The sequence below is a fragment of the Ochotona princeps genome, chromosome 10 (genome assembly GCF_030435755.1).
Source record: "Ochotona princeps isolate mOchPri1 chromosome 10, mOchPri1.hap1, whole genome shotgun sequence".
NCBI classification, from domain to species: domain Eukaryota; kingdom Metazoa; phylum Chordata; class Mammalia; order Lagomorpha; family Ochotonidae; genus Ochotona; species Ochotona princeps.
In genome coordinates, this window is record NC_080841.1 from 19,762,286 (window position 1) to 19,784,501 (window position 22,216).

Here is a 22,216-nt window from a genome sequence, read left to right on the forward strand (position 1 = left end):
GCAGACACTAGCCACACGTGGCCATTTAACTTTTTAAAAAATTAATACAGTTCTTCTTTAAATGTTTATTTTCATTTATCTGAAAGGTAGAGGGAGAGGACAGTGAGATCAAGAGTGAGAGTGAGTGTGATGACCAGAGAGATCTTCTAGCCAAAAGTCTGACACTTCATCCAAGCCTCGCACCTGGGTAGCAAGAACACAAGAATTTACACCATCAAGGATGCATTAGCTGGATTGGAAACAGAGGAGCTGGGACTCAAATGGGTAGTTTGATACGGGATATGGACATCCCAAGAAGCAGCTTAACCTACAAATGCCACCATATCTGCTCCTATTTAACTTGTATTTTTTTTTGAAGATCCTTTTAGGGTCTGGTGCTGTGGCACAGCATATTAAGCATTCTGTATGGGTGCTGGTTCAAGTCCTGGCTCCTACAATTGTAATCCAGGTCTCAGAGAGAGAAGACAGAAATTGAAAGAGAGAGAGAGAGAGAGAAAATATCTATTGGTTTACTCCCCAAATGGCTGCAGCTGGTGGGACTGGGTCAAGAGCTTCATCTAAGTCTCCCAGGTGGCTGCAGGGGCCCAAATACTTGGGTCATCTTCTGCTACTTTCCAAGTTAGCAATAGCAGAAGCTGAATCAGAAGTGGAGTAGCCAGGACCTGGACCTGATCCCATATGGGATCCTAGCCACAATGCCAGTCCCTTAACTTTCAATTAAATAACATCAAATACAAATAAAAATTTATTTCCTCAATTCGTCCTAACTAAATTTCAGTTACTCAATAGCTACATGTCTATTGTGTTGGAAAATATATAGAATGCTTTCATTGTTGAAAACAATAATTTTGGACAACTCTGCTCAAAGGGAACTGCAGGGATGTGTGCTGACAGGCAAGTGCTTGGAAAACAATGAAACTATAAAGGTAGAAAATAGGGTACCTTGTTGTCATCACTAAAATGATAACTCCCCACTTCCCACCTCTATCCCTGTAGGGCCCCTGAGAACTGTATTCTTCCATGATCCTGCCATCAGGGCCACTGAGCTTTTGATTTCATACATGCAACTGACCCAAGGCGAGCTAATTTTATACCTGGCTTTCTGATTGGCCATTTACTAGGTTAAAGATTTTATTTATTTTTATTGGAAAGTCAGATATACAGAAAGGAGGAGAGACAGAGAGGAAGATTTCCATCCACTGGTTCATTCCCCATGTGGCCGCAACAGCCAGAGCTGAGCCAATTCCAAGCCAGGAAGGAGCTAGGAGTCTCCACCCAGTCACCCACACAGGTGCTGGGTCCTTGACTACTCTCCCAGGCCACAAGCAGGTAGCTGGATGGGAAGCTGGGCTGCCGGGATTCGAACAGGTACCCATATGGGATCCCAGTACGTGCAAGGTGAAGACTTTAGCCATTAGGCTACAGCGCTGGGCCCACTAGGTATCCCTTTGAGTGGACGACACTGCATCTTTTCAGTTTTTTTATGGAATAGGAGTCCAGAAAGTTGGTGGCACCTGTGAGTTGGAAAGCTTAGAGTTTATATATTGGTACAAGGTATGTTTTCTCCATCTTTTAGTGACTTTAGTCTTTTTAGGTTGAATAGCTTACAATGAATAAAGGATACTTCCAGCCTTTAAAAAGCAGACCTCTTAAAAGTACACTGGGAAGTTTTGTAATTTGGAATATACTTTCCTATCAAGGTAATATTACTACTAATGGTTTTGTTTGGCACATGAAAACCACTTAACTAATTCAGATGAAGTTACTTTTAATTTCCCCTTTGACTTGATCTTCCCACATGATTCACCTTCAGTGCTTGATTTTTTGACTAATGTTTCAGTCATGTCACTGGGAAATAAAGCACTGTGGCTTTCCTGGAAGTCAAACTATTTTTAAAGAATAATATTTCTATGAAAAACAATATTTACATGTCATAATCACAAGAACAAAATTACTTTGGCTTTAAAAATATTCTTTTCTTTCACAGCTCACAACACATGATGGGGAAATAATTGGTTGAGTTACATGTTTGCAAATTATTTTGCAAGTAATTCATTACAAAGATGGATTTAAAATGAAGCAGCTCTTGAAAATCCCTAGTGTGTAAAGATGTATAGGATAAAGATGGTTTGGAGGCATTAGGTCAAGACTAGAGATATTTTTGTCATTAGTCATGATTTGTAATTAGTAAAATGAAATATGTATTTTCTACATAATTGCTGTTGCTTTAGAAGAATGAGTATATAAGCAGCCCAAATAAGAAGCTAATTTCAAGTCGTCATTGAGCAGATTCAGGTGCAAAGTGAAATGTTGGGCTTTGAGACAATCCATGTAGTTTTCAGTGTTGTTAGTCTCAAGGAAGCTTTGTAAAACATGTTTTCAGAGAACGAGTGTTTGTTGTTGTTGTTTGTGCTGTTCAGTGGCAACACTGGTAGATAGAATTCTGATTTGGGGGAAAATGGCCTCTGTTCTAAATAGCCTTGGCTTAAATTCCAGGATTTAACAACCTCAGTGCTGTGGCTCACCCCTGGCACCCTCCCTCCACTTTCTGAGCATTGGTTATATTAACCCAGGTAACGGAAGCTCACACAACTTGATCATGTATATAATTACTTGTATAATTGTTGATTGAATTTCTCTGGCTTTCAATATTAAATTCTTAAAAGGGCTGAATAATTATGTTATCAGTCAGCCAGAAACCACAAACCCAGGACTGTGGTTTCAACTTTAAATTGTTGCCTGGGATTTCAAAACTGTCTTAAAGGAAACTGCTTGGGAAAAACATCATTAACTGAATCCCATAGATATTTATGGTAAATGTGCTTGTGTGCACATACACACGCACACACTCACACACACACCACACACCATACACACACACACATTTTTTCAGGCTAACCTATGGGCATTTTAATGTTTTCACAGAACAGTCTCTCATTTGATCCTTCAGTAACAGTTCTGGCTTCCAGTCAGCTTTCAGCATAGTGCCTGGCTCAACAGGCAGCCACTGAACCAATGAACGTGGTAAAGAATGTAGTCTATTGAACATAAACTGTGACGAAAGGAGACGTTATGTAAACGCAGATGTTCCAGATTTACAGCCCAACTTCGCTTACATAAGCGTAAAGCACAACATCTTTTTTCTTTGTGTCAATCTCCAGCACAGCTATTTTGCATTAGGAATTAACATTGATTTTTGCCATAAGGAAGAATCACCAACTCCTTGGTGTTGTTCCTGTCTTTGTTGCAGTGTCAAATGAAGTTGAGAGTTGGGTAAATGATGTATTGCTTAGCTCTTCATGACTGCAATAAAATGCCAGAGGCAGCTACTTACAAAGACAAAACGTTTACTTACTTCAGTTTTGGAGGTTCAAGTTCGTGGTAGGTGGTAGGTGGCAGGTGGCAGATTTTGGATGGTAGTGCTGGAGCAGGTGCAGAGGAAGGTTCTGACTTTGAACCAGGAAGCAGGTTGGCAGGGCTCAAGGGGGCTGGGGAGAACTACCTCCTGAGGGCACGGGACTATGGACCTCTCATTAGGCTTTACTTCCAGTGGTCTTATCATCTTCCAACCTCATCATCCATGGGAGCAAACCTTTAGCATTACGGCCTTTAGGGGGTAGTTCAACTAAAAACCCAAAACCCAGTTAAAAAAAAAAATAATTAAGCAGCTGGTTGTTGCTGTATTCAGGGTCTGCTTGCGACTACTCATCCTGCAATTGCACTTGCATGTGCTGTGCCTCTCAGGCCGTCTGTTCATCCAAGGTCTGACTCCCACTTTTTGTGTTGTCTCAAATGCGTGTTTGCCGTGGAAGGACGGCAGGGCCTGCTTGAAGTAACCCCCAAGAGCGGGGTGGCGGCCAGACTCAAGGCTGAGGTGCACGTGTGTGAACGTGAGTGTGTGTGACAGACAGTGGAGGAGAGAAGAAAGGGTGGGGAGATGGGGGGAGAAGACCAGGAAGGTAGGGAGCGGGAAGTTCCTGTCCTCAGGATGCCTCTCGCCTGCTTGCTTTCTGCCAAGTGGCTGTCTATCCCAGAGCTGAGATCTGGGGCAAGCATCTGGCTGATTCAGGCAAAGGCAAACCAAACCCCAAACAGGCCTCCAGATGGCCAGATCTGATACAGTCGCTGGGTGGGGAACAAGCCCTGGCGGCCCTGTCCATGGTGCTGAGCGCGCCCTTCCCACTCGCGGCGCGGCCCTGGCCTCCCCGGCTCCGGTTTCGAATCCCGGCGCGAGGCGCGGTGGGGGCGGCGTGGTGGGGGCGGGGCGGCGTCACGTGCTGCCGGCGGCGGCGGCGGCGGCCCGGGAAGGTTCCATTCGTTCGGTGGCCCGCGCCCGGGCGCACGCGGCCCCTCCCGTGGCTTCCGCGGCGGCCGCTCAGGCCCCGCCAACCCGGGTCCGGGCCCCGCCCCTCTGGCCACGGCCTCGGCGCGTCCTCTGCCCACCGCCCCCGCCCCTCGGTTGGTACGGTCCATGGCGAGCTCATCATGGCGATTGAAGGTAAGCGGAGGCCGCCGGCAGCGGAACGCCCCGCTGTCCGGGTCGGCTGTGGGCGCCGGGGAGGCCGGGCTGCGCCTGAGGCGGCGCGGGGTCCCGTCAGCGTCCCGGGAGGCGGTGGGCGGAGCGGGGACGCCCGGGCCGGGCCTGGGCCGGTGGCCGCGCGGGAGGAAGAGCCGGACGGCCCCGGCAGGTCCAGGGCTGTGGCCGTCGCCTCTTTCCGGCGGCGCGGAGGGGGGCTCCCTGAGAGGAGCGAGGGCTACCGAGGGACCCCTTTTCTCGGCCCCGCCCCAGCGGACCGAGCTCCCGCCTTCGGCGCTTCCTGCCAAGCCGAGAGCCGGTGCTGCTGTCCCCTTCCTGACCCTTCCCTGCCGCTGCTCTGGGCTTGGTGTGGAACTGCGCTCGCCACCGGTTCCTCTGCTGTCTGCCTTTATGGGAACCGGGGAGATGGGGTGGGGTTGAGGGACGGTGAGGTTGGTTTTGCTCCTCAATACTGAAAACTGCTCTTGGGGGGCAGGGGGGAAAGTAAATAGATGTTTACCACAAACGCACCCTCTCGGAATCCTGCATACATCGGCCTTTAATTATCACGAGAATCCACAACCAGCTTAGTTAAAATTGAGTTGGCACTCAAGTCTATTTTTTTTTCTTTTGGCCTAAATTCATGTGGTGTCAATATTTTGCATTGCTTTTAAGGAAAATACTGTGCAAATTGGTATCGTGCATCTGGGATACTTGTGGGGACAGACTAGCGCACCTTCCAATCCTTCTCTTACTCTGTGATGAACTCGGGTACAGCAAAAGTGATTTGTGAAATTCCCTCATGGGTCTGTGCATGTGTATTTCTCTGTATAGGTTACAGCTTCCCGTAGCTCTGTCATTATTTGTCTAGACTGAATATGTGTGTCTCTTAGGTAAAACTTTTAAAAGTGCTTTCCATCTGGGTCACCCATCACTGGGAGCACACGTATCTGGCATGTGCTTTGGTCAGATACCGTGAGCTCCAAAATAGCTTTAGCTGTGTTGTTTATCTCATGTATTTAAGCACAGTTAGATGGGTCCAGGTGCTTTGATGAAGCCGACAGAGTAAGGGCCGGTTTGACCTTTGGCACTCCCGCTCTCTGGAGCAGCACTTGATGCTTTTTCCTCTCTGTGCTTTTTGCTAGAGGTTTAAGAATCAGTCATTGATGGCTGTGTACTTTTATTTTCCAAAACCAGTTTGTGACAGGATTTCTTGTGAGGTTTAGGAAGAATGTGAGGAAGGTTTAGCCAGAGGGCATTCAGGTACGATGCTGTAACTTAGGATTTCTCAGAAGTGTTCTCTAGTTTCTTTTTTCTTAGTCCTTCTGTTCTTTTCTCTGGAAGTCAGTTTTACTGAAGCCTCTGCTGTGACAGTTAATGGCATTTTGCTCTGCTTACTGCTTGCATGTTTAAAGAACAGGTTTTTAACAATCCTTATATTTTTCAGATCCTTGTGTTTCAGGTACTCTCATAGACATTTTCATACATAAGCCTTTGTTGAAGGTTTTTTTTTTAATATAAACATCAGGAATTTTGTCTTTTCTAGTTTGTTGAAGAAACTACAGTTGATAATTTCATTTGGAATCAGAATGTCTAATTGTGTTTCTTATCATGTAATGAAGTAATGGATACCCTTCCACAATTGTGTTATACTGTCAACTAAACTGTAGATGAACCTCAAATCTCAGGGACCCCTGAGAATGTTGCCTCCAGCATTCTTCTCAGTGAAGTGGTTGTTAAAACATGTGAGTCTTTCAGTAGACAACTTATTGTGCACGAACTGTATTCAGTATTGTGTTAGAGTTGGTCAGGCCAGTAGGATGAGTGAGACTGTTTTGTCCCTCAGAGTTCACAGGTCCAGTGGGGAGACATAATTGCAAGCATCCAGTTGTAAAATAGGATAAAAAGGAAGAATGTTCTTACTTAAAATAACAATATTCAGTGATGGTGTTGGGGCAGTAAGATTTTCTATTTTTATGGTCTTTGTATTTGGCCAGAAAAATCCATTCAGAAACGTCCACCTAGCCAAGGTGTGCCTCCCTGGTAACAAATCAGAAGCGCATGGCTTTGTATGTACATGAGACTCTTGCAAGCATTTGAAGAATATTTTCTTTCTAGACAATATATCTGTTACCTCCTTTGGATGAGCTGCAGTTACAGACTTTAATATTTGGAATGTAGCAGGGGATTACTCCAGTCCAGTTTTACTGTTAACTAGCATCCTGAAAAATATTGTATCCTTACTGACTTGTACATAGTGCTAGCAATGTAGCTTAATATTAGAGTAGGCTTTTTGATGCTTCATGTTGGCTGGGGTTTAAGGTTGCAGTCAACCAAACCAGTCTCAAAGCCTGTGTAACTAACCAGTGTTTGGACTTGAAGAACTAGTCATCTGTGTTTATTAAATGCACTTCTGTTATCTCTAGTCCAATGAGTTAGCTCTTGAGTCTAAACATTTAAGTGCTGAAACCTTTTATTTTATTTTCTATGTAAAACCCTTTAATGGCACTAAGTTTTTTTTAAAGATTTATTTATTTTTATTGCAAAGTCAGATATACAGAGAGGAGGAGACAGAGGCAGATATTCCGTCCGATGATTCACTCCCCAAATGACCACAACGGCCAGTGCTGTGCCATTCTGAAGCCGGGAACCAGGTCTTCCACGTGGGTGCAGGGTCCCAAAGCTTTGGGCCATCCTCGACTGCTTTCCCAGGCCACAAGCAGGGAGCTGGATGGGAAGCTGGGAGCTGCCGGGATTAGAACCGGCATCCATATGGGATCCGGCGTGTTCAAGGTGAGGATTTTAGCCGATAGGCCAAGGCGCTGGGCCCCTAAGTTTTAATATAATTTTATTTAGTCATCTCTTACCTTCTTTTCTCAGATATATAGCTACTAATCAGGACCTTGCACAAATATAAGATGACGATGCTGCCATACTGAACTAATGGAATTCCAGTTAGAAGCAAAGAAATTAGATCCATGTTAGGTACCCCTAGGTTTTGTACAATACCTGGAGATCATATATACTCAATCCACGTTTCTGAAATTGTTTGATGAATTTTTATATTGTGCTCATGGATTACATCCATTGTCCCTCCTTTCCCTTCCCCTCTTCTTCTTCATTCTCCTGCTTCAAGAAAGAGATAATCAGCAGAGATTTCCTGTCTGCAAGTTTACTTGCCAAATGCTCAACAATGGTCAGGGCTAGCCATGCCAGAGAGTTGAGAATTCAGTTTAGGTCTCCCTCCTGGGTGGTGGGGACCCAACTGTTTGAGCTATCATCTGCCTCCCAGGATCTGGACCTATACCTGGCATGATGGCTCAGTGCCTAAATCCTTGCTTTGCAAGTGCCGGGATCCCATATGGGCACTGGTTTATGTCCTGGCAGTTCCACTTCTCATCCAGCTCCCTGTTTGTGGCCTGGGAGAGCAGAGGAAGGTGGCCCAAAGGCTTAGGACCCTGCACCCACATGGGAGACCCAGAGGAAGCTCTTGGCTCCTGGCTTCAGATCAGCTCTGCTCGAGCCATTGTGGTAGAGTATGTTTGTGCATAGTATATATGTAGCAGTAGATTGTCTTCCTGGGTTTGATTTCCTTATATTGTCTTCTTAGTTGACTTTATTCTTTTCCTCCCATACCCTAGCTGATTAATACTTGAACATCAAAGTACTTATATACAAATAACATATGATTTGACAAACTACTATAAACATTTGAAGTTTTATATGTACTTAGTAGTGTCTTATTTAATTGAAACCTATTAAAAGGTAACCTTTAATTTATCATTATTTAGAAGGGGAAACTAGTGACAACAGAGCAAGTCCTTATTAAGAATTTATTCACAACCTGGTAAGAGCCAAAGGTATATACAACATAATTTTCTTTTATATTTTTGGAACTGTGTTAGAATTGATATTGATTTTTGGAATCATTTTGGGATTCAATATTTTAGTGAAACATTGTGTTTAGTATTCTGAACTTACAAATGCAGTAATGCATATTTGTAACTTTAAAAACATGATCTGGGGCCTGGTGCAATGTCACAGTAGGCTAGTCCTCTCCTTGCAAAGTGCCATGATCCCATAGGGCCGTGAGTTCATGTCCTGGCTGCTCTACTTCCCATCTAGCTCCTTGCTTCTGGCCTGGGAAAGCAGTGGACAATGGCTTAGGTTTTTGGGCCATCCACCCGCACAGGAAACCCCAAAGAAACTCCTAGCTCCTGGTTTCAGATCAGTTTAGCTCTGGCTGTTGAGATCTTTTGAGGAGTGAACAAGTGGATGGAAGATCTTTCTGTCTCTTCTCTGTAAATCTGCTTACTCAATGAAGATAAATCTTTTTTTTAAAATAAAAAACATGATCTGGAATAATAGTCAAAAGAGTTAAGTAGAAAATTTAGTTAAATAGAACTTCATGTGGGCGCATAGTATCAAGGTTTTGTGGTGTTAATGAGCTTCTAACAATCAAAAGTATAATTAAAGCAATTAAAAATGACCAAAAATTGGAAAAACTGGTTAGTTTATGAACAATACATTTAATTTTATAAAGTAAAAATCTATCATAGAAAAATTTTAAAAACATAGGAATCGATGTGTCTCAAATGCTTTGCTGTATTAGCCTGCTTTGCAAATTTTAAAGTGTTCTATTGTTGTGAATGTGGTTGGCTATTCTGTGTGGTGGTGGAGTGACGTTGAACATGTTTCCCCCAGTGCCATTGGGCAGGATGGCACAGGGACTTTCTGGGAATTGATTATTACAGATAGCCTTGTTTGTACTCCTGAGGGGCAGTAGGTTTTTTGCTTTTTTGTTTTGTTTTAGTTTTTTGTTGCTATTTTCTACTTGTCATATGTCGATTTGCCAATATAGACATCTGCTCTAGAATTAGCTATAATAATTTAAAGATTTTTATTTGCTATACAGTTTTTACAGATTTTTAAAATTATTGTTTACTTGAAAGAGAGAGTGAGAAGAAGAGGCCGAGAAAGGGACTCTTTCATCTGCTGGTTCACTTCCCAAATGGGTACAGTGCCTGGGGCTGGGCCAGGTAGAAACCGGAAGTCTGCAGCTTCCTCCAGGTCTCCCACCTGGGTGCAGTTTTCCAAAGTGATGCATTAGCAGGGAGCCGAATCAAAAGTGGAGCCACCAGGACTCATACTGAGGGTGGTAATGCAGGCTGGAGTTACAGGCTGTGAAACAGTGCCTGTCCCTAGATGTTAACTGAAAGATTGTGACAAATTCAGTGGACATACTTTTGAAGAAAAGTTTTAGATTAAATGAAAACAAGACATTACTAAAGCAGGCATTGACTGTTTTGTCAAGAAGAAATGAATATCGATGGACTTCATAAATTTCATGGAGATGTCACCTTGTGAAAAAAATTATACATGTATTTTTTATTTTTTGGTAGCGAAATACTTATCTTTCAGTACTATTTTCTATGAACTTTTTGAAAAGAATTCTGGTTCCCACCATGTTCCCTATCACTTGTACATCCATATACAGACACATGGACTCACCTGTCCCTTCTTTTTTTTTTTTTAAAAGATTTTTTTTATTATTATTGGAAAGCCGGATATACAGAGAGGAGGAGAGACAGAGAGAAAGATCTTCCATCCGATGTTTCACTCCCCAAGTGAGCCGCAATGGGCCGGTGCGCGCCAATCCGATGCCGGGAACCAGGAACCTCTTCCAGGTCTCCCACGCGGGTGCAGTGTCCCAAAGCTTTGGGCCGTCCTCAACTGCTTTTCCAGGCCACAAGCAGGGAGCTGGATGGGAAGTGGAGCTGCCGGGATTAGAACCGGCGCCCATATGGGATCCCGGGGCTTTCAAGGCCAGGACTTTAGCCGCTAGGCCACGCCGCCGGGCCCCACCTGTCCCTTCTTATGTGCTTTATGTAAGCCAGCCTTGTAGGATGGTGCCAGTGCATGTTCTGCTGCTACAAGCATTTGCCTGAGGGGAGACCATAAGTAGGACTAAGCTTGTCATTTTCTGTTTCTTGTTTCCATGTTGTGGAGGTGATTATTTCAAGAATGATGCTAACATTATCTCTCAACTGTGGATTTTGGAAAATCTACTTTTACTTAAACTGCTTTAAAAGGATTAAAAAATAATATTGTAATTTTTCTTGAAAAACAAGATCTGGTTTTTCTTTCTTAACTACATTAACTGTAATGTTCTCAATTTTTTTTCCCTCTGACAATTAACTAGTGGTCCTGGGCCATTTTACCTATTAATATCTTGGTTATTTACACTGTGAGGTTATGAGCTAGACTAATTTTATTTCTGAGTTCTGGTCTCATGTTTTGTTATTCTGATAATGGTTTTCAGATCTTCATTTTTTTCAAATAATTTTTATGTCTGAAAATTTGCATTTATACAAGTTATTATGGCCATTATTATTAATTTTAGTAGAAGATTTCTGTCTTTCTAAAGATGCTGGCTAATCAGCTACATGAAATAATCATTCCCTGTTGTGCATTAGATATTGTGATTAGATGTTGTGCATTAGATATAATGGCTCTAACAGTCAGGTCCTAACCAGGCCAAAACCAGGAGCTAGGAATTCCATTCTGATCACTCACATGTATGGCAGAGTTCTAAGCACTTGAGCAGGAGTCAGGAGAGTCCTCCAGAGGCCCTGGGACGTGGCCCATCTTGTGTTCCTTTCCAAGATGTGTTAGCAGAGAGCTGGGACTTCACTGGTATTCACTGGAATGTGGGTGCCACAGGTTGTGGCTTTGCCTGTTAGGCCGCAACACTGGCCCTCCTCTTGTGTATTTTTTTTCTGTTATGTATTTGTAAAATCAGATTTTAAAAAAGTTTAAATCAGTTGGGATTTACTTGTCTTTAATTTCACTTTCCCTTTATTGATAGTAGTGATGGCTCTTAATTGCACATTTACATCAGTGAAATCCTATGTGATGTTTAGAAATTTAGGGATATATATCAAGAGTGGCAGATCATGATCTTACCATTTTTTGTGAGCACTTTGACAAAGTTGACAGTTATCAAATGACTATATATTTATTTATTAAGAGTTATTTGTTTTTATTGGAAAGTCAGGTATACAGAGAGAAGGAGAGACAAAGAGAGAGGAAAATCTTCTGTCCACTGATTCACTCCCCAAGTAGCCACAACATCTGGGCTGAGCCGATCTGAAGCCAGGAGCCAGGAACTTCTCCCTGGTCTCCCACGTGGGTTCAGGGTCCCCAGGCTTTGGGCCGTCCTCGACTGCTTTCCCAGGCCACAGGCAGGGAGCTGGATGGGAAGTGGGGCCTTTGGGACATGAACTGACACCCATATTGAGATCCAGGTGCTTGGAAGGCGAGGACTTTGGCTGCTAGGCTACCACGCCAGCCCAAGTGATTACATTTAAAATACAGTAATTATTTGACTGGCTTTTTATGAGGTTGTTTTATCTAAGTAGGATGCTTTCAAAAGTAGAAGTTAGCTTTCATTATCATGTTGTACTTTTGAGAGAAGTTTTAGAATATAATGGTTTTTAATGTTTCTGTTAAAATTAGGCCTTATAAAAATTATTATGCTATTACACTTGTATTTAAGAGTATCTGTATATAGTAAAACCTAACCAATTTAAGCTAAATATGACGTTGAATCTAGTGTTAATTACAGGCTTTTAAAAGTATGGCCTTGGGGCTGGTGCAGTGAATCCAACTGGCTAAACCTCTGTGTGCAGATGCTGGCATCCCATATGCGTGCCTGTTCATGTACTGGCTGCCCCCACTTTGCATCCAGCTCCCTGCTTATGGCCTGGGAAGGCAACGGAGGATGGTCTAAGTCCTTATGACCCTGCATCCATGTGGGAGACCTGGAGGAGGCTGCTTGCTCTTGGGTTTGGATTGGCTCAGCTCTGGCTGTGGCATCCGTTCGAGGAGTGAACTAGCAGATGGAAGATTGTCTCTCTCTCTCTCTCTCTCTGTCTCCTTTTCTCTGTAAATCTGCCTTTCCAATAAGAATAAATTAATGAAGTGCTACCTTGTTACCTGTATTAAGTACACAATTCAAATCTTAAATTACAGATGTAGCATATGCAGAGTATCTTAATGATTATGTAGAAAAAATACTTTTATATAGCCTATGAAAACATCTTAGTCCTTAATATACATTGTAGTTAGGTTGTTGCAGTTACATGATTCTTCTGTCTTGAAAATTCTGTTTTCTTACAATTTGGTAAATATCCAGTTATTTGACTATTTTCTCCTTCCTGTGTTAGAGATATATAATATATAGTTATATCTTACCCTAATTATTTAGCAGGTGATCTGTGGTTGTTTGTTGGTAGTGTTACCATATTATTTTATATCAGAATTTTTTTCTGAATAATAATTTTTTAGGCCTCAGCTTTAGTTTAAGTGTTCTTGTTAAGTCTGCCTCCCTTTTAGTGGTTAATATGTGTTATTGATAATAAAGAAGCAGTAGTGGTGTTACAATCAAATTAGACTGTAGCTCTAACCTACTTTGGTGATAGAAATATTGTTTTCTAGTTTTGTAGCTTGCTTCCTAGATAACCTAGTTTTTTTAGTGGCTGTTGTAGTTTTTAGTTCTCACGTTATTGCTGTAAGATATTTCTATGTCTTATAACTATTTCTGTGTCTTATAACTATGTCTTGATAACATCAAGTGATTAATATTTTTGTGCAAAGTCCTTAAGTAATTCACAGTGTATTTATTAGCACCACGCTCTAACCAACTGAGCTAACTGGTCAACTCACATTCACAGTGTATTTATAAAGTTGCACATTTATGAAATACTGTAGTTTACTTTACATTAAAGTAGTACCATTATGTATGTATAGAGTAACTTAGAGAAAATTACTCATGATGGATAAAGATAATCAACATTTACTTGTATATATATAGAATATAATGTGATATTTTAATATATGTTTACATTGTGGAATGATGAAATCAAAGTAGTTAATGTATCTTATCACCTCATCTACTTATTTATTTTGGTGATGATAGGAGAGTTTAAATCTACTCTTCTTTTTTTCAAAAAAAATTTACTATTTTATTTGAAAGGCAAATTTGTAAAGAAAGAAAGAGAGAGAAATCTTCTATCCGCTGGTTCACTCCTCAGAAGGCCACATGGCTGGAGCTGAGATGACTCGAGTTAGCAATTAGGAGTTCCCTATGTTTCTCCCACGTTGGGACAGGGACTCAAGGACTTTAGCTCTCCTCTGGTGCTTTCCCAGGCCAATAAGTACAGAGCTGGATTGGGAAGCGAAGCAGCTGGGACACATGCTGTGCCCTCATGGAATGCTGGCACTGAAGGGAGAGGATTACCTCTACACCACTTTGCTGGCTCCTAAAATCTCATTTACAACAGTTTTGAAATATATCATACGTTAGTACTCATGTTGTCACCATGTCGCACAGCAGATTTCTAAAATCAGTTTCTCCTGTCTAAAATTTTGACTAACATCTACTTTATTCCCGGCCCTGCCTTTCATTCCCAGCTTCTGGTAATCATGGCATATATACTGTTTGCATTGTAAATTTTGCATTTTTAGAATCTACATAGAAGTGAGATCTTGTAATGTTTTTTCTGTGTCTGGCTTATTTCACTTGACATAATGTTCTTTAGGTTCATCCATGCTGTTGCAAATGACAAAATTTCCTTCCTTTTAAAGACTATTCTATTCTAGTATGTATAAATATCACCTTTTCTTTTCTCCTTTCATCATTTGCTAATACCTTTGAACATACACTCATTCTGGGAGCCAGTGGTACTTCTCCTAGGTAGGCATCCAATTGCAAAGAGTTGTTTAAACTCATCCAAATGTTATGAGCAGTGGAATTGAAATTCATGTATGTATCAGTATATACAAATATATGTGCATATGTGGGTATGTTTATATGTAGTACAATTCTACAAGACAATGCTAAGCTGTGAAGTCAGAGTCATAGGTGAAACAGTGGGTTGATTCTACAGATGGAAGCAAGACTAAAAAAATTCCTCCGTGATTCCATTTATATCAGTTTTTAAAAAAGATTTATTTTTATTGGAAAGTCAGATATGCAGAGATGAGAAGAGACAAAAGAAGATCTTCCGTCCATTGATTCACTCCCTAAGTGGCCATAGTGGCCAGAGCTATGCCAATATGAAGCCAGGAGCCAGGAGACTCTTCTGGGTCTTCCACGTGGTTGCAGGATCCAAAGGCTTTGGGCCCGTTCTTGACTGCTTTCACATGTCACAAGCAGGGAGCTGGATGGAAGTGGGGCTGCCAGGATTAGAACTGGTGCCCATGTGGGATCCCAGGGTGTGTAAGGCGAGGACTTTAGCTGACAGGCTACCAGGCATCAGGCCCAATATATCAGTTTTATAAACGGACCAGATAAGATGCGTTGGTAGCACTCAGGAGAACAATCACTTCTGGAGGCTAGGCTAGGGTCTAGAAAGATGCACTCTGTATCGCCTAGGTGGCTGCTGTTGGTTTGCTATAGCTTGGCTGTGTACTTTGTGATAAATATTTGCATGGAATTTTAAAAACAAATCTGTACATTTCCCTCTTTCTCTTTTTTTTGCCAAGTAGTTTAAAAAGTAAAACATTTTTAAAAAGGTTGTTTGATCATATATTTGTTGTATTATGAATTTATAACAATGAGTAGCTGGAGAATGTGGAAAGGGTCACATTTTACTTTATACCATATGAATATATGTGATAAAATGTAATAACTTACCTAACACATAAATGTTCAGAAAGAAATGAGCCCTTTCTCACGGTGTTTCCTTCTCGATGCTGTGAGGAGGTGCTGGGGAATGGCTAATAGAATTGGTGCTGTAGAGAAACTTGCCTTTCAGAATAACATTCCTGACTGAAGTTGAGCGAAGACTTTCGCAAGAAAGGATTCAGGAAAATTCTGATGAAAGGCTGTAATATTCCTGCAGTTAAAATTGAAGAATTTGGGAATTCTTTTTGAGGTTATTTCTAGGTGCCAATTTAAAATGGTTCTTTGTAGAATTCAATGTCAGTCCATTTTCCTAACTTCTGAACATGTTTCTAACAGGTGGAGAAAGAACCTGTGGAGTACACGAACTTATCTGTATTAGAAAAGGTAAGTCAGTGCTGTGGACATCTTGATGGAATCTTAATAGTGTATAATGACCTAGTAAGATGCTAGATTGTATTTATAAGGCCTTTAATTTAACCATTCTATCTGTTATTTGTGTTGTTGACTTAAGCATTCCTAAAGCGCATACTGTTTGTCAGTGTGAGTACTAGGAGTTATTACTTCATGTTTAGTTTTCTTGCGTTGATAAAGGCTGGTGTTTAGCGCATTGGTTTTTTTTTTTTAATTGGTTACATTGCATTATGTGACATGGTTTAATAGGCAGTGGGATTCCCCCCACCCCCCAGTAGCGCATTGGTTTTGAGACCTGGTGAAGAGGCAAAGGATGGAGGTTTGGTTTTTGTTCCCTTTCAGACTCTGGAATCAGTGCGTGCTGCTGTCCTCTTCTGTTCTGTTACTGTACTCCATGGGGGGGAGGGTCGGCTGGTTGACATTCGGACTGGATTCATGTCCCAGGAGCACAGCGCCCTCTGACAGCACAGCTGTCTGCACCCTCAGAGGGAGCCGCCTGACCCACCCCCCCCCCAACCTGGGCAGCTCAGCAAGCTGGCCCAGGAAAGGCAAGGCGAGCAACCAGCTGCTCTCTGGACTTGGAAGAATCAGGAGAATGTTGGGAGTCCCCACAATTCCTTTTCAGTAATTATAAAGCTGTGACACGGTGTAGAGAAAGAAAAGACATGCCTGGGGAGGCCAGGGGGAGGAATCCTTATAAACTTCAACTTCTGTCTCTTGTTATGCTGGGAACATTTTTTTTCTTCCATGTCTCTTGAAAACTCACTTAGCCCTCCTGAGTCTGGTCAACTGTGCGCATTCCCCACTCCACCTCATCCTGAGGAGGGCTGGAGCACTGTCGGGATTTGTAGCACATGGATGTGACTGACATGCCAGGAGAACTGCAGCATGATTTCAGTAACTCCAACAGCTCCGAAGAGCCTCAACTTCTTTAGAGTTGAAAAATAAGTGAATTTATGTGACTTTACTGCTGACATGGTCATGCAAATTTTTCCTTATGTCATTGCCTGTCCTTGTGTCAGAACCTGCAGTTGCTATTCATTTAAAAAGGATCTTCTCCCTTTACTGAAGTGTCATTTATCTATTCCATGCTATTTCTCTGGAATCACAAAGGAGGACATCGAAGTCCATTCCCTTTTTGACTTCGGCTGCTGATATGAGATGGAGGGAGGGAGAGAAGGGTACGCATTTTTACTTTAGCATTTCCTCTTTGTAAACATTTTTACTCTTCTGTGCTAACACAGAATTATTAAGAATTTTATAAATTATGGTTACTATGTTGTCCAACTAAAACACTTTAAAACTTTAATTGATGGAACAATAAGAAGCTATTATCAGTTGGGATCAAACACTGCTGTAGCATTGTTCAGGTGAAGAGACAACCATGTATAGCAACAACTGGAAGAAAAGAAACTAAAATATGCAGAGATTTGTTTGTTTCTCTTGTGGTTACAGAAAGCTGCATTGGAGGAATTAAAGATAAGGATATTGATGATGCTCTGAATATACTTTTTTTCCTCTTGCTGTTTTTTTATTGCTTCCACTATTCCTATACAGAGAATGCCTCGCCAAGAGGTCTGTAGATTGGCCCAATGTTTTCACTTCCTTCCATTTTTCTGTAGGAAGTTAATTCTGTGATTAACATTAAAAAAAAAATCTATTCACACTCTAGCTGTATCATGGATAAGTCTCTGAATCTGTGTATGTCTTCAACCTTCTGTAGCCTAGTGTCGTAGGGACTATTCCATTAATATTTGAATACTGGCAGAATTAATGCTCAGGGCTGAAATTTTTTCATTTTAAGCTAGAGTTTGCATATAGCCCAGCATGTGATAATTATATAAAGTAAAATACTAATTGTAATTCAGATCAGTAATTCTGTAAGTGACATCTCTATCATCACACTAAATTTCTTTTTACCTGTTTGCTGTTTCTCTTTCTCCTTTGCTGGCCCTACCTCTCCAACTGACCTGTGAATAACGACCATACCTTACTTTATTTCTGTAGTTTTGCCCCCCTGTTTGATTTTTCTAGTTTTGTTTTTTAAATGTCACACAAATTTATACATCCAACTCTAGCTGTTTTTGAACACCTGTTGTTTTTCAAACTATATATTTGGTACTTCTGTCTATGTATCTTTTAGAATAACAACTTGATTTTCTCACATAAACCTATACTTTCTTCAGTATGATCTGTGTTGGTGGATAGCAATTGCTCCAGTGCTACCTTAAGAATCATCTTTATTTCTCACATTCTCTCATTTCCTGTATTTGTTAGTTATGTCAATTTCACCTACCCAGTGTATTTTGAGTCCTATCCCATTTTACTTAAAGCAGCCATAAACTAACCAGGTTGTACTTTTAACATTTTCTTTGGAAATCTCATCTACATATCCAAGCTGGTCTTTATAAATCTTGCTGTTTTGAACTATGTAATGTATTTCGCCCATGCTTTCTGCCACTGTGTCACAGGGATCCCCTTTCTTCTGATTTCTGTAACACAGTCTTCATTTTCAGCATCACCTTTAACACCAGTGTCTGTACTCATGGTCTGTTCATGATGGTTTAGGTGTTCTAGAGAAAGCATGATACAGACTTTTCCCACAATGCTTCTAATTTCCTTCTTAGAAATATGCAGTTCCATACATCTATTTTAAGTCTATTCAGGAATATTTAGGATTTTTTAAATAATCTCATCAAGATTCCCCAAAGTTCTACCCATTATCCAATTTCAAAGCCACTTTCACATTTTTAGGTTTTGTTTCCAACATCCCACTTCCAGGTACAAAATTTTTAGTTTCCTATGGCTGATGTAGCAAATTATCACACCGTTGGTGGTTTAAAATAATGCAGATTTGTTCTATTGTAGCTCTGTAGATTACAAGTCTGAAGTCAGTATCCTTGAGCTGAGTGTAATCTTTTCTTCTAGAGGTTTCAGGGGGAGAATCCCTTTCCCTTTCCCAGTTTTAGGGGCCATCTGTACGCGTTCAAAGTATATCATTCCTGTGATTCCATTGTCTCTCTTCCACCACTAACTCAGATTGCCCTCTTCCAATTACAGCTGGGTCCACTTGGAAAAACCAACTCAGTTTTCCCATTTCAAAATCCTTAACATAACCAAATCTGCCAAGTCCCTTTTGCATTGAAGACGACATTTATAGGTTCTGGAGATTTGGACAGTGTACCGTTTTAGATGAGCACATTTGGATAATCTGGCCCTTCTCTACATTGCATTGTTTATTTTCTTTTTTTATATTTTTATTAATATTTATATTTATATTAATATTTTTATTAATATTTAGCATTATGTGACAGTTTCATAGGCCCCTCCCCCCTGGTAGATTCCTCCACCTTGATGCAGTATTACAGTTCAAATGCAATCAAGATTCTTTCCTTGCAAACATATACTAAGCATGGAGTCCAGCTAATTATTGTCCAGATGGGTTGAACAGTTTCTTGGGGAGACCATTTCTGGTCCGAAGTCAGAGCTGGTAGAATATCATCACAGTCAATTAAGAGTCCCAATATAACATCAACAGCAATTTGCAATATTATGGAATTGACATGGTTTTGAGTAACCAGTATGTTAAAAAAAAAAAAAAAACAAGTCCTAACCACAACCTATGATTAGCTCATTGACATCTCAATTTTAGTTTATATACAGGATGACCGGCTGCTATATACCTTAAAATGGCTATAGGGTACCATCAGCTGTCTCGTGTCTATTTTATTTTAGTATTTAGCCATTTGTTGTGTTGAAGTATAATTTTGTTGATCTTGGCAGATTTTAGGATAATCTAGACTGGCTTGTAACTCTAACAAGATATTTGTCGACATTTAAGGTGCAGAACATTTTTTTTTGGGGGGGGGGTGTGCAGGAAAATCCCCAACACCATGGTGAGGAGTGACTAATCTTTGTGTCCCACCCAGCAAGGCATGAGCCAATCCACGCCAGCTCTTTCCTGTCAGATTCCAGGCTCTACTTTCTGTTGTTTGTCTATTTATGTTAGGGTTTTTTTTTAGTTTGTATGATTGTTTGTTTGCTGTGAGGGGTTTTCGAAGTGATCCCGATGGTCACTGCGAGGGAGGGTGGGGGTCCAGAGGTGGAGCCAGGCTCGGACCAGAGAAAGTTCTCCTCCCTGGTCCCGAGGGACGTTTATTGTTCTTCTGTTTCTGCGGACCACTCAGGGCTTCTGGTTGTCTTTCCGATGACGTTGGTTTCTGCACGGTAGTGTTTGGACTTCTTCCATCCCCTGCGGAAGCTCCGGTTGGGGGTGGGTGACCTCAGAGTACTCAGCCTCCGAGGGCATCCAATTCCCTGTGGCCTCCTTGGCAGTTGGGATATAGTCCTTGTTGCTCATATTAATAGTTTGTGGTGAAGGTCTGGGAGTCTTCATGGTTGGGATCCAAGCTTCCTCCTTACCACCTGCTCCACTCTGGAGTGCCCCCCTGCTCCACGCACATGACCTCCTGTTAAGAGGTTGTCAGGATCGCACCCGATTCCCCACTCATGCATTGGTATAGTAGTTTTATTGTTGTTTAGTGCTGCTTTGAGTCTGTTGTCTATGAATTACCAGATTTGACCTTGATAGGCTATATTGTACTTTTTTTCTCACTCTTTTTATGGTCCTGAAAGATTTCCCTGCACTCCCTCCCCATTACCGGTTAACATAGCGTGTTGAAGGTATAGTAGGTTTTACAGTTTTACGATGTAGATCTTAAATATTCTGACATTAATTGTTGGTTTATAGATTATATCGCGTTACCTTATTGCATTGGATACAGGTTGTTAGAGATTGTACTAATATTACAATATACTTCATAAAGGTCATCTATGCTTTTGGTTAAATTTATTCCCAGATATTTCATGCTTTTCCCTGTTATTTTGAATGGTAGCTTGTTGGTTAGATCTTCTTCCATCTTGCGGCCATTTGCATACACCATGGCTGTTGATTTTTGTTCATTTATCTTGTATCCTGCCACTCTGCCAAATTCTCGTATGAGTTCTAGGAGTCTTTGTATTGAGTTTTTTGGTTCTTCTATGTAGAGAATCATGTCGTCTGCGAATAGTGAAAGCTTGACTTCTTCATTTCCAATTTGGATTCCTTTGATTTCTTTGTCTTGTCTTATGGCTTCTGCAAGTACTTCTAGGACTATATTGAATAGCAGTGGTGATAGTGGACAGCCTTGTCTTGTTCCAGATCTCAGTGGGAAGGGATCCAGTTTTTCTCCATTTAGTATGATGCTGGCATTGGGTTTTTCATATATTGCTTTGATTATGTTGTGGATTGTTCCTTCTATCCCCACCCTGGTTAGGGTTTTTAACATGAAGTGGTGTTGAATTTTGTCGAAGGCTTTTTCTGCATCTATTGATACTATTATATGGTTTTTGTTTTTCAGTTTTTGGATGTGATGTATCACATTTATGGATTTCCTTATGTTGAACCATCCCTGCATTCCCTGGATGAAACCTACTTGGTCTGGATGGATGATCTGTCTGATGTTTTTTTGTATTCTATTGGCTAGGATTTTGTTGAGAATCTTAGCGTCAACATTCATCAGGGAGATCGGTCTGTAGTTTTCCTTCTCTGTTAATTCTCTATTCGGTTTGGGGATTAAGGTGATATTGGCTTCATAGAATGAGTTTGGAAGAGCTGCTTCCTTTTCTATTGTTTTGAAGAGCTTGTAAAGGATTGGGGTTAGCTCTGGTTGGAATGTTTTGTAGAATTCTGTGGTAAAACCATCTGGGCCTGGGCTTTTCTTTGTTGGGAGCTCTTTAATCACTGATTCTATTTCTGATTCGGTAATGGGTTTATTCAGGTCTTCTGTTGCTTCTGGGGTGAGTTTTGGTAAGTGGTGGGAGTCTAGGAATCTTTCCATTTCCAAGTGGTTATCGGATTTGTTGGCGTATAGTTCTTTGTAATAATTTCTAATTATTTCCTTAATGGTAGTAGTGTCTGTTGTTATGTTGCCTTTTTCATCTTTGATGCTGTTAATTCTTGCTTTGTCTTGTTTTTTCTTTGTCAGTCGGGCCAGTGGGGTGCACTGTTTATTTTCTATGTGCTTATTCTTTCTTTTTTTTTTATTAATTATTTTGCATTATGTGACAGCTTCATAGGCTCTGGGAATGCCCACCCACGCCCCTCCCCCCTGGTGGCTTCCTCCACCTTGATGCAGTATTACAGTTCAAATTCAATCAAGATTCTTTCCTTGCAAACATATACCAAGTATAAAGTCCAGCTATTTATTGTCCAGATGGGTTGAACAGTTTCTTGGGGAGACCATTTCTGGTCCGTTGTTAGAGCTGGCAGAATATCATCCCATTCAACCAAGAGTCCCGGCATAATATCAACAGCAATTTGCAACATTATGGAATTGACATGGTTGTGAGTAACCAGTGTGTTACAAAAAAAAAAAAAGCAAGATCTTAACCACAACCTATGATTAGCTCATTGACATTTCAGTTTTAGTTTTATATACAGAACCGACTGCTATATACCTTAAAATGGCTATAAGGTACCATTCAGCCTCGTGTCTATTTCATTTTGGTATTTAGCCATTTGTTGTGTTGAAGTATAATTTTGCTGATCTTGGCAGATT

General features: G+C 41.2%; 1 protein-coding gene across 2 annotated transcripts in view; it reads left to right on the forward strand.

The window, feature by feature from the left end:
- Nucleotides 1–4,399: 4,399 nt before the first annotated feature.
- Nucleotides 4,400–22,216, forward strand: part of SYT14 (synaptotagmin 14) — a 182,433-nt gene continuing 164,616 nt past the window's right edge. For both annotated transcript variants that reach the window (XM_058669141.1, XM_058669142.1), the window contains exons 1-2: nt 4,400–4,498; nt 15,543–15,590. In XM_058669141.1, the coding sequence (XP_058525124.1) occupies nt 4,486–4,498; nt 15,543–15,590 (61 nt within the window). In that variant the 5' untranslated portion in view covers nt 4,400–4,485. The remainder of the gene's footprint in view (nt 4,499–15,542; nt 15,591–22,216) is intronic.